This window comes from Hippichthys cyanospilos, chromosome 4 (assembly GCF_059441005.1).
Source record: "Hippichthys cyanospilos isolate Australia breed blue-spotted pipefish chromosome 4, RoL_Hcya_1.0, whole genome shotgun sequence".
Taxonomy (NCBI): Eukaryota; Metazoa; Chordata; class Actinopteri; order Syngnathiformes; family Syngnathidae; genus Hippichthys; species Hippichthys cyanospilos.
This window is the reverse complement of record NC_142372.1, coordinates 5,092,915-5,104,445: the sequence shown is the minus strand read 5'-3', so window position 1 is coordinate 5,104,445 and position 11,531 is coordinate 5,092,915. Positions and strand designations below refer to the sequence as shown.

Sequence of the window (11,531 nt, the reverse complement as noted above, 5' to 3'; positions counted from 1 at the left end):
CTGGAGTGCACCGTTGCACATTCGGTGGGCGGAGCTATGGTTGCTTTCGTGTCACGTGACGTCAAATAAATAAACAGGACAGAGGCGGACAGTCGTTGAGGCGAAGCACGCACACGCAGGCAGGCGACAAACATGGAGCCCAACGCCACCATTCTGCGCGTCAAGAGAAAGCGGGGAACCGATCCGGCGGATGCTCTGCTGCTCGCCTGCAAGCGCATCCGACCGGAGACGACCCAGGCTCCCGGCGAGACGGCACCGGAGCCCAGCGAGGCTGACGTTGAGAAGTCCGTGTTCAAACTCGTGGCCACGGTAGCGACACAGGTAAGATGGCCGCCGTTTGGGCTAGCCAGCTCGTGCCCGGCTAGCGTCAACACGACGTCAAAACGATCCCCGCGAAATCTTATTTTCCTCAATCGAGAGGTCTTTTGTCTACTTTACGTCCGCGGAAGCCAATTGGGCTCACTAGATTAGCGCTAGCTATCGACACGGACTCGCCGCATCGTTGCAAGGGTGCTAGCTTTGCCTGTAGCCGTTAGCCATACGTCACTGTGAATGACGTCATAACAAAAGTCATTTGAAGACGTTTGATGTCATGGTGGCGCCCTGCGCTAAGAAAAAAATACAATAAATATCAGACAAATGTTGGCCAAAAACAATCACAAAAATCCAAAAAATAAATGAAGTAGCATAACCCCATGTCTGCTCTTGCCCTCATCAGGAGGCCCCCGTGCAAACGGAGGTCCGCCAGGCCCTAGCCCGACCCCGCGTGGCGCATGCCCTGCGGCCGTCCGCCAACAGCTCACAGCGCATCTTTGGCGACCTGCGTAGCGCCAAGTTGGGCATCCGGCGCGAGGAACGCTACCGGATCCTCTCCAGCCACCGCGCCGACCTGGCGCTCCCCGCCGATGCGCAGAGATGCCAGGCGGGCGACAACACAGCGGTGGAGAAGACGCAAGAGGAAGAGAAGGGAGACGGCGGGAAACGGGAGAAGCGCTTGGGTCTCGGGGAAGTTCAGGTGGTTGATCTTCTGCACGAAGATCTCCCGGAGCAGGACAAATCCCTCAGCAAGGTGAGAGGAAGAAAAAAAATCCGATACAGATATAGATGACGAAACTAGAGCAAAAGGAAAATCAAATGAATCTTTTTTTTTTTTTTTTTGTAAAAATGAGTTTGAAATGAGCACGCAAAAACTATCCTATTTTTCAACCTAGCAGTCAGACCCCGACGTGATCCTGTGCAACAACACCAAGATGTTGCGAGAGCGCCTCTGCATCCACGAGGGAGCGCAACGGCGTGACGCCGCCGAGCAGGCGGACGACGGCGACTACGTTTATGACCTGTACTACCAGGAAAGCGCCACGCCGGGATGGATCCACGACATCCTGTCTGTCAGGGCCTACGCCGACGACACGCAGCTGGTATGCGCGCGTGCGTGAGAGGCACCCTCAAGTTCAAGACTAAGGAGTTTGCCGGCGTCAGGTACCCGAGGAGGCGCCCGGCGACGGCGAGGCCTACGACGACGAGGACGACGAGAACGAGGAAGACAACTGGAGGAACGACTACCCCGAAGACGAGAGCGACGACAGCGACAGAGAAGAACGCTACGGAGGTGCGTCTTATCCCGTCCCCGACGTTTATTTTTCTGCTAAAAGTTCGCCTAATTAGCTTGAAGGGATGTGTATTCAGTTGCCCCATGAAATTTCTTCTTAAAGTCCACTTCATCTGCCATTTTCAGTTGTAAGAAGGTATTTTGTCTTCTATTACTTTGAGGAGTCAATCATTTTTCATGTACAAGTATTAACTTACAAAAAACACTTTTTTCCACTTGCTGTGGACTAAAATGACTGTGTGCTAAAGGCTAATGCAGCAACCAATCACAGCTCAGCTTGTGAAATGTCACATGACCACCCCCCCCCCCCCCCAAAAAAAAAAAAACAACAGGTGTGATTGCCCGAGCCCCCACAGCAAGTGGAAAAATGTGTTTTTAAAAGGTACATAAAAAGAATTTATTTATCAGATTAATAACATCGGAAATTGGCGGGGAATCCGTTAAACTTTGACAACATCCCATTCAACAAAATAGATGGAATTTCAACCCATTTGAGAAAAATGCAAAAGAATTGGGAATTAAAAAATATATGAAGGGAGGGGAAAAAAAATCAATTTTGACACTTAACTGCTATAAAACACAAACACTTAAAGGACAAGTGATGAGTGCATCGATAGGAAGTGTCAGAATAAAAGCAAACACTGGAAATGCTTCTCCGAAAGCGGGCACCCATTTTGCCTCTTCTCGCTGCTTTTCAGACTATTGGAATGAGGATGACAGCGAGGAGGAGGAGGAAGAGTCTTCGTGTCGCAGGAGCTGGCGCCGCTACCAGAGAGAGCTGCTGCAACAACTCGCTCACCACCAAGACCGCCCGCGGGGCCTCGACCAAGACGACGACGACGACGACACGGACGAATGCGGCTCGGACTGAAACCCAATCTGAATCTCGGTCCTTTCTATTTTTTTAAGCACATTTGTGCATACGTGTGTTCGGTTTGCGTTGTGCTGTTAGCTTGCGGTGCGTTCAATGGCGTAAGTGTTTTGTATACTGTGAAAGTGCGGTTGTGCTGTGTTGCGGGACGGGCAAGTTTTGTTTGTGTAAGTTGAGCGTGTAACAACAAAGAATGCTTGTTGGATATTAATTTGTAAATATGTGTATAACAGATTTGACAATAAATGTTAAAAGCACTCATATGTAATTTATGATTACTGAACATAAAAAGGTAACTTGAGGAAAAATAAAAAGAAGCAATTTCTTTAGGTTTACAAAAATATTTTTTGTTAAATTCTTTCATCATGTGTTGGAATTCGTTCAATCCCAAATAATTAGTTGTATTTATATAAACAAAGCAGTAAAGAACTTCAGCTACGAGTAGGTAATTAGGTTCTAAAACCGATTGCTTTTGTAATCGACTAGTATTAATGACCAAGGGAATTGATTCGCAGTAATGTTTTATTTTAGCGCAGTACTTAATTTGCTGTTGGCTAAACATTAAAATAAAAAAAGAATACAATGGAATCGAATATCCACACCTCTTTGAGAGTACATGAACCCCCCCCCCCCCCCCCCCCCCCCCAATTTAAATTGCGTAGTCCCTATGTTAGAATAGCGTACTGCGCATGTGCGGTGGTCATACTGCTTTCGGACAAAAATACAGAATAGTAAACTATTACGAACCCAAAATTGTAAACCTGCTACTTATCTATTTTAAAAAAAAAAGTACTTTGGGTGGGGTGGGGGGCATCAAATGAAAACCCACGAACTATGTATGTTCTTATCGTCTGCTTTTATGACAGAAAATATGCGACCACCGGCATTGGTTTCATAGAGGGATGAGTCGGCTATAATGAAACAATCGTTAATTTAAAAAAAAATAATTCTGGACATAAAACAACATCTTCATAGTATGCGTTGAGTGTTTGATGAAAAATTTGATTTGATTGTCAGTTTTCATTAAATTAGCAAAACGATATCGGCTAGCTGGACCGCATCAGAAGTGTAAGTGCATCTTACCTTTCACTCAAAGTTCTTTCTTTCCATTTTGGAAGCCTCGACTTGTCAATCAGCGTTAAATTTGTTTGTCCATTAAATTGTGTTAAAAAAAAAAAAAAGTTTTAGCCGGGTATCGCCTTGTAGACTTTAGTTCGAAAGTGCAACTCTAGCGCAAATGTGACGTCATTGCCATCACCACAATTTAATTCAGCTGGCAAATTTTCCAACAGAGTTTATCGGTGCAATTTTGCTTAAGCTAACTTGACGTGCTATAAAGCAGAAAACGTTTTCCCCAACGTTTTCCCCAAAGCTATTAACACACCGAAAAAAGTGTACTCTGGTAAACTATTATTTTATTTTCTTATATTATTAATATTTAATATGTAACACTCGGATCAGGGTTCCAATTTCGTATTATACCAGCTGTAAAATTACAATAAAGACATTCTGTTCGATTCTGTTCTAAAATAATAATAATAATAATAATAATAATAATAATAATAATAATAATAATAATAAATGACTGCATTTCTGGAATCAGCATGCCAAATAACTACTTTTCAGTTTTTCCCAACGTAAAACAAGACACATTGAAGATCATCGAGTTCTCTTTAATAATTGTAATAAATAAGTCATGTGACGAATTTCTCTGGAATGATTTAGCACATTCTCTTCAAATGGTAAAAGTATCAATGTGAAGATGAGACAAATCTTGATAAAGTTGAGTAGGCTACATAGTGTAATCCATTTCATACAAGAGGTGCATTGGTCATTGTTGACCTGTTCAAATAAATTCACTCAACAAAATCTTATACTGTATGTAATAATTGTGTTACTGTCCAACACAAAACGTGCACATTTATTTATGAGCTCATTTAGTTACCAGCAATTTTTTGGACCCTAATTTAGCCTAACACTTGAAAAAAATATAAGTACCTGAGATTGAATGCTGGACTTTTAAAAAACGTAAAAATATATATATATATAAAATAAAAAACAAAACAAAACAAAACAAGAAAGAGCTTCATTTTTGATTGACGAATATAGAATGAAATACTATTCTGTGAACATAAATTTGGTGTCTCCAAAAGGAGAATATTTAGGTCATCTTTTCAGTGTTTCAAAAACAAGAAAAAATATAAATGTTTTTGGGCAACGTAACATGAATGTGTGTGTGTGTGTTTTATTTACCGTAATTCCACAAATATAAGACACCTAGACACATCCTTAATTTGGGGGTCAAATTCTGACATTTTCTATGTAACCTTGGAAAAGATGCACCAACTCTTTGGTGCTAATATAAAAACTATAGCAAAATGTTGAGGTTTAAGTTATGTGTGTTTCAGATTTCCCACATTGTGAGTGGTCAGTGAACGCAGCGGCATTGTAACGATGAATCAATCTTCCTCCAATGGTGTTGAAAAAAAAATCAAATTTTTAAGTTACCTTTTATAGGACGTTACTTTTGGACTTTTGGGGGAAAAAAAGTGCATCTTATATTTGGGGAATTACAGTACTTGTTTTTTGTTGGCCATACAAGGACCATACCAACTTCATGACAACAAATGATGACCCAGAAAGTTGCCATTTAACATAAATAGCGTCTCCAAAAATTTTGAAGGATCTTTTTGTGTGTGTGATTTTTTAGGATGATAACAACTGTGACTGTCAATGTTGATTTTTCCTGTCAAAAAAGTTGCAAATGCAAACTGTGTGACTGTTTTTCTCTTTGACAACCAAGAATACAGATAAAAAAGAAAACAATAATACACTCCATGCTTTTAGTTGGACAGTGACAATGTTGATATCAAGCTTAGGCGTCAAACTCCAGTTCTTGAGGGCTGGTGTCATGTTTTCCGACCTCCCCTCTCAAACGCGCCTGATTCACGTGATTAGGATCGTTTCCAAGCTCCTACAGAGCTAGCCAAAAAGCTAATAATAAAATCAGGTGTGTTAGGGAGAGAAAACCGGAAAATATGCAGGATACCTATGATATACAGTATTATTAAAGATTATATTTGAGGGTTTTCTTCCCCCCAAAAAGTGCTTATTGTATCATACATTGTTTCTGAAACACTGCATATGTGTGACAGGCCCCGAATGAAAGTCGGCGCGTGGGCCTTAAAGGCAAGTCACGTGACGAGAACGTTGACAAAAGATCAAGAAACATCGCGCTGAAAACCACGTGAAGAAGTCGCCCGGCAAAAGCCGAGGCCTTGGCTCGAGAGCTCGCTCAACACAAGAAGAAACGGAAGTGCACTATGTTCCCGCTCGACTCCGGGGAAGAACAAGTCGAGTAAGTACGACCAAAACAACAAAATGTCTGACCTCTTATTTCTACTGCAGTAGCGCTGGGTTACTCACGCTTGTCTGAGTCGGTGAGGACGCAGAAGCATGTGTACTGAGTGCAGTGGGTCAGAGAACCTGCAAAGCAAATCAGAGATCAGAATTCACATGGTGGAAACTAGTAATGAGAAAATGAAGCATCGTGATGCACTTGTGATATATTTTTACTTCTCTAGATTGCGCTTTTGGTTGAAATATAGGTGTTAGTGCGGTGGAAATGTATTATATTTCCATTGCATCTTTAAATACAGAGTGCCATCTAGAGGAGTCGAAAATTCCATTATTATAAAATCATGTAACAACAAATATACCATTTCCACTAGAGCTGAGCAATATATCATCTTCAAGATTCAAGAGTTTGAAAATCAACATTGGGATTGATACGTTGCAAGTCATGAAATACTTTAAGTGATGGGATATTTAATATTGCGTTCCTCTAACGTAGGTGTCAAAATCCAGTCCTCGAGGGCCGGTATCCTCCAGATTTTCCGTTTTTTTCTCCTCAACACACCTGATTCAAATGATTCGCTCATTAGTAAGCTCTGGGGGAGCTTGAAAATGATCCTAATCAGGTGTGTTTAGGAGAGAAAACCGGAAAGCCTGCAGGATACCGGCCCTCGAGGACTGGAGTTCGACACCTGTGCTGGGACTAACTACATAAAGGAATGTTGAGAACAGCGGCAAAAATATGGAAAAGCCTAAAAAATAAATATCCAATAACTTCTTATTCTCTTTAGAACATAAGGAAATACGCGACAGCACGTTTGAGTCAGCGCGGTTTGTTAAAAAGTGATCAGTGGGAACGGCAGCCGTCAGGCTGTCAGCGGGCGAACGTCGAAATGGCAACTTACGCAGCAGTTTGGTGATGACGGGCGGGCGCTTGGACTCAGGAAGGTAGACGCCCAAGAGGTAGACGGGGATCCCCGACAGGGCGATGGCGATGCCGATCAGCGAGTTGAAGGTGTCGCTGTAGAGCGGCACGGCCACCAGGAACACGGCGCACATGCAGAACACCAGCGGGTACAGCAGGCTCAGCTGCACGTGCCAACCGAACAAAAAAAAAAAAAAAAAAAGTACGTTAGCGGAACATTCAGAAGAAAATGGTGGCTAGCGCCCCGCCGATTTTGGCACGTTTGCGTCTTTTTAGCTGATACAAACTACAAATAGCAACTTGCTTGCATCTTAAAAGGCTATGTCACTTATTTGACTACTCCCATAATGCATTTCACCATAATGTGTCTAGTGTTAATTTTTTTTAAACTTGATAGTAAGCAATTTAGTTAGGAAGAAGCACATTTTCTGTATTTCATCATTCATTGCTAGTTTTACATTGCACAGTGAGTGTGAAGTGTGAGCTTTTAACTAAAATGTTGTCAATTATTTCTCACTAGCGCCTCTCGCAGGTGACAAAATGTTACTACAAGAAGTATTACTATGTGCTTCTTCTTCCTTACCTACTTTTTGGAAGCTTATACACATATTAAAGTAACTAATGTAATTACGTACCCCTGAATTTGATTGTTTCGATGGAAATAGGAACACATTATAAATTGGTTTGGTGAGAGTAGCTTTACTTTGAGCGGTCTGTGTCGCTGTGGTTCCTTCCACCTCAGGTAGATCTGCCCGGCAACGGACAAGCCCATGAAGAACCAATAGCTGAAGCTGTAGTAGTTGATGAGCTGGAAGACGTCCTCCACTGTCAAGTAGATTAGCGACATCACACACTGCAAAAAAAGACACCACATCTCATCACATTATTTTATTGTTTCTCTTCCCCTCGCTTTAAAAAAAAATAAAAATCCCTAAACGTTGAGGTTAATTGGATGACAGGTGATGACATCACTAATGACACTGCACATTCATAGGAAATTTGAGTCCTGATTACACAAGTTAGTTCTAACTTCCTTTCATGCAATTCATTTGCTCTTAATTTGAAAAGAAAACTCTACTGTTCCTGTCATTGCAGTAGAAAAAACAAACAAACCTGCAGAAAGATTATTAAAATCTCACGTTGGGATCTACTGTTTAAGAGAGACACTGGTCTGCTCTTTGTAAACAACTTTGCTTTTTTATCTTAATTTTTGGTGTACTTTGAATTGAATTTTATTTTTTGAGAATTGGCGCACTGAGCATAAGTCGAAAGTAGAGTGGAAAAGAGAAAAGAGCAGCGTGTTTGCTTACATTGAAGATGAGCGCGGGGATGGGCGTGAATCGCTGCGTGTGGATCATGGACAGGGCGTCGGGAAGGTGACCCTCACGGGAACCCACGAAGAACAACCTGCGCGCACGCACACGCACAGCCGGAAAATGTGCTGAATAGCACGAAAAATGGATGGAAAAAGAGGGATTTGAAGGCTACCTGGATGCGGCGATGATGGAGGCGTTGAGGCCACCGTAGCAGGAGAGCGCCACGGCGATGGGCACGGTCCAGCTCATCACGCCCAACGTGTGATCTGCAAACGTCTGAACAACGATTCCCCGCTTTCAAAAAAGCCGAGCGCCGATTAGCGACGCGCGGCCATTTGCCCGGGTTTTACCACTGCTACGGCATCGCTAGCCAGGATGGCACTCATGTCCAGCACGGCGTAGTAGGCGATGTTGGTGAGGATGTAGATAGTGGTGACGATGGGCATGGAGATGGCGATGGCCAGGGGAAGGTTCCTGCAAAAGAGGAGCCCTTGAGAAAGCCTGTGCCGTCGGGACTGACGTGCCCAAAAAAAGAAGAAAAAAAAAAAAAGGTCAAGCAACCTTTCCGGGTTTTTGATCTCCTCTGTGACAAAGTTGAGCGTGTCCCAGCCCGAGTAGGAGAAGAGCGCCGAATAAAGCGCCAGGGCGATGTTGCCCGCGTCCGTGGAGGAGCCCTGGAAGGAATGTTCCAAGTTGCCCGTGGAACCTGCCCCAAAAACACCAGGAAAAAGAGATTTCACTTTTTTTTGCTTGGGTTTTCTAATAGCATTTTTCCTTTAACATTTGTGTACCTTCACAGTTTCCTCAACATACTTTTGATTGTGTTGAAGTATTTTTCTAACATATGATAGAGGATAAACACACATTTTTATTTTGTATATTTTGCAAAAACGTTTTTCATGTGTTTAATTTTTCCTCTATTTGAATCAAATTTTTGTTGGTATTTTTTGCAAAACGTTTTTCATCTGTTTACTTTTTTCAAGTTAAGTATTTTTTCTTATATTCATGTATTTCGTTATAATATCTTTAACGCGACGTCTTGTTTTTCAAGAATTAATTTTTGTCCGCCAATATATTTGTTTTTTCTTGTACTTTGTCGGCTGACCTTGGCAGAGCTTGACGATGCCTGTGATGATGATGACGATGAGGGCGGCCACCTTGGCGTAGGTGAAGACGTCCTGCACGCGGGTGCCCCACTTCACGTAAGCCGAATTGATGAAGGTGAGGAGGCCTGGGGAGGACACGTGCCGACTCGGGTCAAATGATGTCATCACTCTATGAACTCATTCAATGCCAGTGACGTATTTTCACGTTTTTAAGAGTCCAGACTTTAAATCCCAGATACTAAAATTCTACATCGGTACTTAAGTACATTAAGGACATTCATTTGCAGATAGTTAAGTATTAAATCAATCGAATGTCCTGCGTTGGGGGCATAGAAAGATAAAGGAGCGTATCGAGCGCACGTACAAATGCACGCGGCGGCGATGAGGCGGCCGGCGGCGTACGGCGGCTCGCAGGTGGGGAAAAGCGGCTGCACCAGGTAGTTGGCAAAGGTGATGGCGATGACGGCCTGGCTGGTGGGTTCGATGATCAGCAGGCTGGTCCACAGGCGCACGAAGGCCAGGAAGCCGCCGAAGGACTCCAAGATGTACGCGTAGGACGCGCCCGACTTGGTCACGGTGGTGCCCAGCTCGGCGTAGCACAGCGCCCCCACCACCGAGAACAGGCCGCCCACCGCCCAGATGACCAGCGACAGCCCGTAGGAGGCGCTGTAGAAGAGCACGCCCTTGGGCGACACGAAGATGCCCGATCCGATCATGTTGCCTACGATGAGGCTGACGCCGTTCAGGAGCGAGATCTCCTTCTTCAGCTGCATGCTCTCCTTTGGAGGCTCCGCCATCTTGGAGGCTTCCCGGTCCGACAAGTTGGCGCCGGCTGAAGTTCAGCGGAGGCGACCTCTGCAGGGACCTGTTGGACATGCGGCAGTGATGAAAACCATAGAAGGGAACTTACCTAAATGATTTAGCGTTAGTCTTTAGCTTTTTCTTTGTTTTTTGGGTGTTGACGTGGCTAGTTTCAGTTCTGTATGATATGGTCTATAAATAGAACATGTTCTGCTGTTGCAAGGTCATCACAGATTTCGCCATAAAAGGAGCACGCCTCTGTTAAGTGGAACCTCATTACTGGATACGCTTGTCACACGGATGTGTAACAACACACATTATAAGTGAAATTGTGTTGGCTAGAAGCAAAGAAATGTGTCCCGTCTCTTTAAGAAACTAACTGCTTGTCCCATGATCGTTTTACTACTGATAACGCCAAATGTTGTAAACAAGTTATTACAGACAGTGTATTTAAACAAAACACCGTGTTGATGCCGGAGAAGGCACTGCTGAAGCAAACATGACTTAAATTGTGCAAATAAAAAAAAATCCAGTCACTTTTAAAGCTTTAAGAGCGTGAAAGAAACTGACAGGTTGTCCTGAGAGTCGTTCTCGATTATAACACAAAATATCAGAAAAACTGGATTATTTTATATATACAAATATGAGTCGCATAATATTTGGGCGTATTAATATTTTTTTCCTGAAACGCTGACACCATGAAGGAGGAGGCAGCGCCTCTGTAAACACGGCCTACATTGTACACATTAACTTATTTCGGTCTGAGACAATGAAATGGAATAAAAAGCATGTGTTTCGTAACCTCTTCCATTCGTTTTCTTTCTATGAATCGCGTTTTAATAGGTAAAATGGTGGGAGGTTGGGGGGGGGGCTTTCCTGATGATATGGCCAGTTTTGCCAGAAGCTTATTCTCGCTGAGCATCCGACACCATATTTTCATTTGTCAGCAACATCAATTATTACATTTAATTTCAAGATGGATTCAATATTTTTGTACTCGTTCTGAAAAATAAACTCGACGAAAAGACAATATTGACAAAAGCCGGCGTCTTTATGTCTTAAACGCCAGGAAAAGCAAAGTTATCGTTAATGACTGCTTAATTCCAAATGTGACTTTCAAAATAAAATCCGTAAGGATAACACATACGATGCATGATACGAAATGATGAGTAAATGCTTTATTTTGTAATTATTTTTATTTCTATCACCGAATCTCCGGTGTGAATACGACACACTTGACAAAGGCACGAGCGACGCTCACTTCCAGCTTTTGTCACGCCACAAAAAGCAGCTCGTGTCTCTCTAACTAGCCCCCCAAATTGAACAAAAAAAACCCAACAAAACGCTGTGTGTGTTTTTTTCTTTTTTTTTCTTTTTAAGAAAGAAGACGCGTGCGGTAGTACCTGAGCGGACCTCCTCCCTCAACTGAAGTCTGACAGCCGGCGTCCGGAGAAAAGAGTGCATCCCCACCAGCACCTGAAAACAACTGGCCTGGCTTGTGCGTCGCAGTGACGTCATCGCGTCACGTTGAGGGACGAAACGGAAAAAA

The 11,531-nt window shown here is 43.2% G+C and overlaps 2 protein-coding genes and 1 long non-coding RNA gene across 4 annotated transcripts; 2 read left to right on the top strand and 1 right to left on the bottom strand.

The window, feature by feature from the left end:
* Positions 1 to 66: 66 nt before the first annotated feature.
* On the top strand, positions 67 to 2,743 carry slc7a6os (solute carrier family 7 member 6 opposite strand). Of its 2 annotated transcripts, none has more exons than XM_088412202.1 (5): positions 67 to 321; positions 719 to 1,069; positions 1,215 to 1,418; positions 1,480 to 1,609; positions 2,308 to 2,743. In XM_088412202.1, the coding sequence occupies exons 1-5, from the start codon at positions 133 to 135 to the stop codon at positions 2,478 to 2,480; spliced, it is 1,047 nt and encodes a 348-aa protein (XP_088268328.1). In that variant the 5' UTR covers positions 67 to 132; the 3' UTR covers positions 2,481 to 2,743. The 2 variants fall into 2 exon arrangements, with proteins under 2 accessions (XP_088268328.1, XP_088268327.1); XM_088412201.1 differs by having other exon boundaries at positions 69 to 321; positions 1,212 to 1,418.
* A 479-nt stretch (positions 2,744 to 3,222) lies between these two features.
* Positions 3,223 to 9,284, top strand: LOC148424356 (uncharacterized). Its single transcript, XR_015865332.1, has 4 exons — positions 3,223 to 3,548; positions 5,636 to 5,838; positions 7,502 to 7,591; positions 9,189 to 9,284. It is a non-coding gene; the product is annotated as an uncharacterized LOC148424356 (long non-coding RNA).
* slc7a6 (solute carrier family 7 member 6) lies at positions 4,133 to 11,469 on the bottom strand. The gene is made up of 10 exons (XM_088412725.1): positions 11,386 to 11,469; positions 9,546 to 10,046; positions 9,181 to 9,306; positions 8,637 to 8,781; positions 8,426 to 8,549; positions 8,248 to 8,351; positions 8,070 to 8,166; positions 7,463 to 7,612; positions 6,740 to 6,923; positions 4,133 to 5,966 (listed from the first exon to the last, which is right to left on the bottom strand). Exons 2-10 carry the CDS (start codon positions 9,976 to 9,978, stop codon positions 5,899 to 5,901), a joined length of 1,431 nt encoding a protein of 476 aa, XP_088268851.1. The 5' UTR covers positions 9,979 to 10,046; positions 11,386 to 11,469; the 3' UTR covers positions 4,133 to 5,898.
* Between the last annotated feature and the right edge of the window lie 62 nt (positions 11,470 to 11,531).

Coding starts and splice junctions, on each gene's coding strand:
- slc7a6os (XM_088412201.1), top strand. CDS start 133: ATGGAGCCCAACGCCACCATTCTGCGCGTCAAGAGAAAGCGGGGAACC. Junction 1,070..1,211: donor AGGACAAATCCCTCAGCAAG/GTGAGAGGAAGA, acceptor TTTTCAACCTAG/CAGTCAGACCCCGACGTGAT. Junction 1,419..1,479: donor ACGCCGACGACACGCAGCTG/GTATGCGCGCGT, acceptor TGCCGGCGTCAG/GTACCCGAGGAGGCGCCCGG.
- slc7a6 (XM_088412725.1), bottom strand. CDS start 9,978: ATGGCGGAGCCTCCAAAGGAGAGCATGCAGCTGAAGAAGGAGATCTCG. Junction 8,352..8,425: donor CTAGCGATGCCGTAGCAGTG/GTAAAACCCGGG, acceptor ATCGTTGTTCAG/ACGTTTGCAGATCACACGTT. Junction 7,613..8,069: donor TCCCCGCGCTCATCTTCAAT/GTAAGCAAACAC, acceptor CTTTTTTTGCAG/TGTGTGATGTCGCTAATCTA.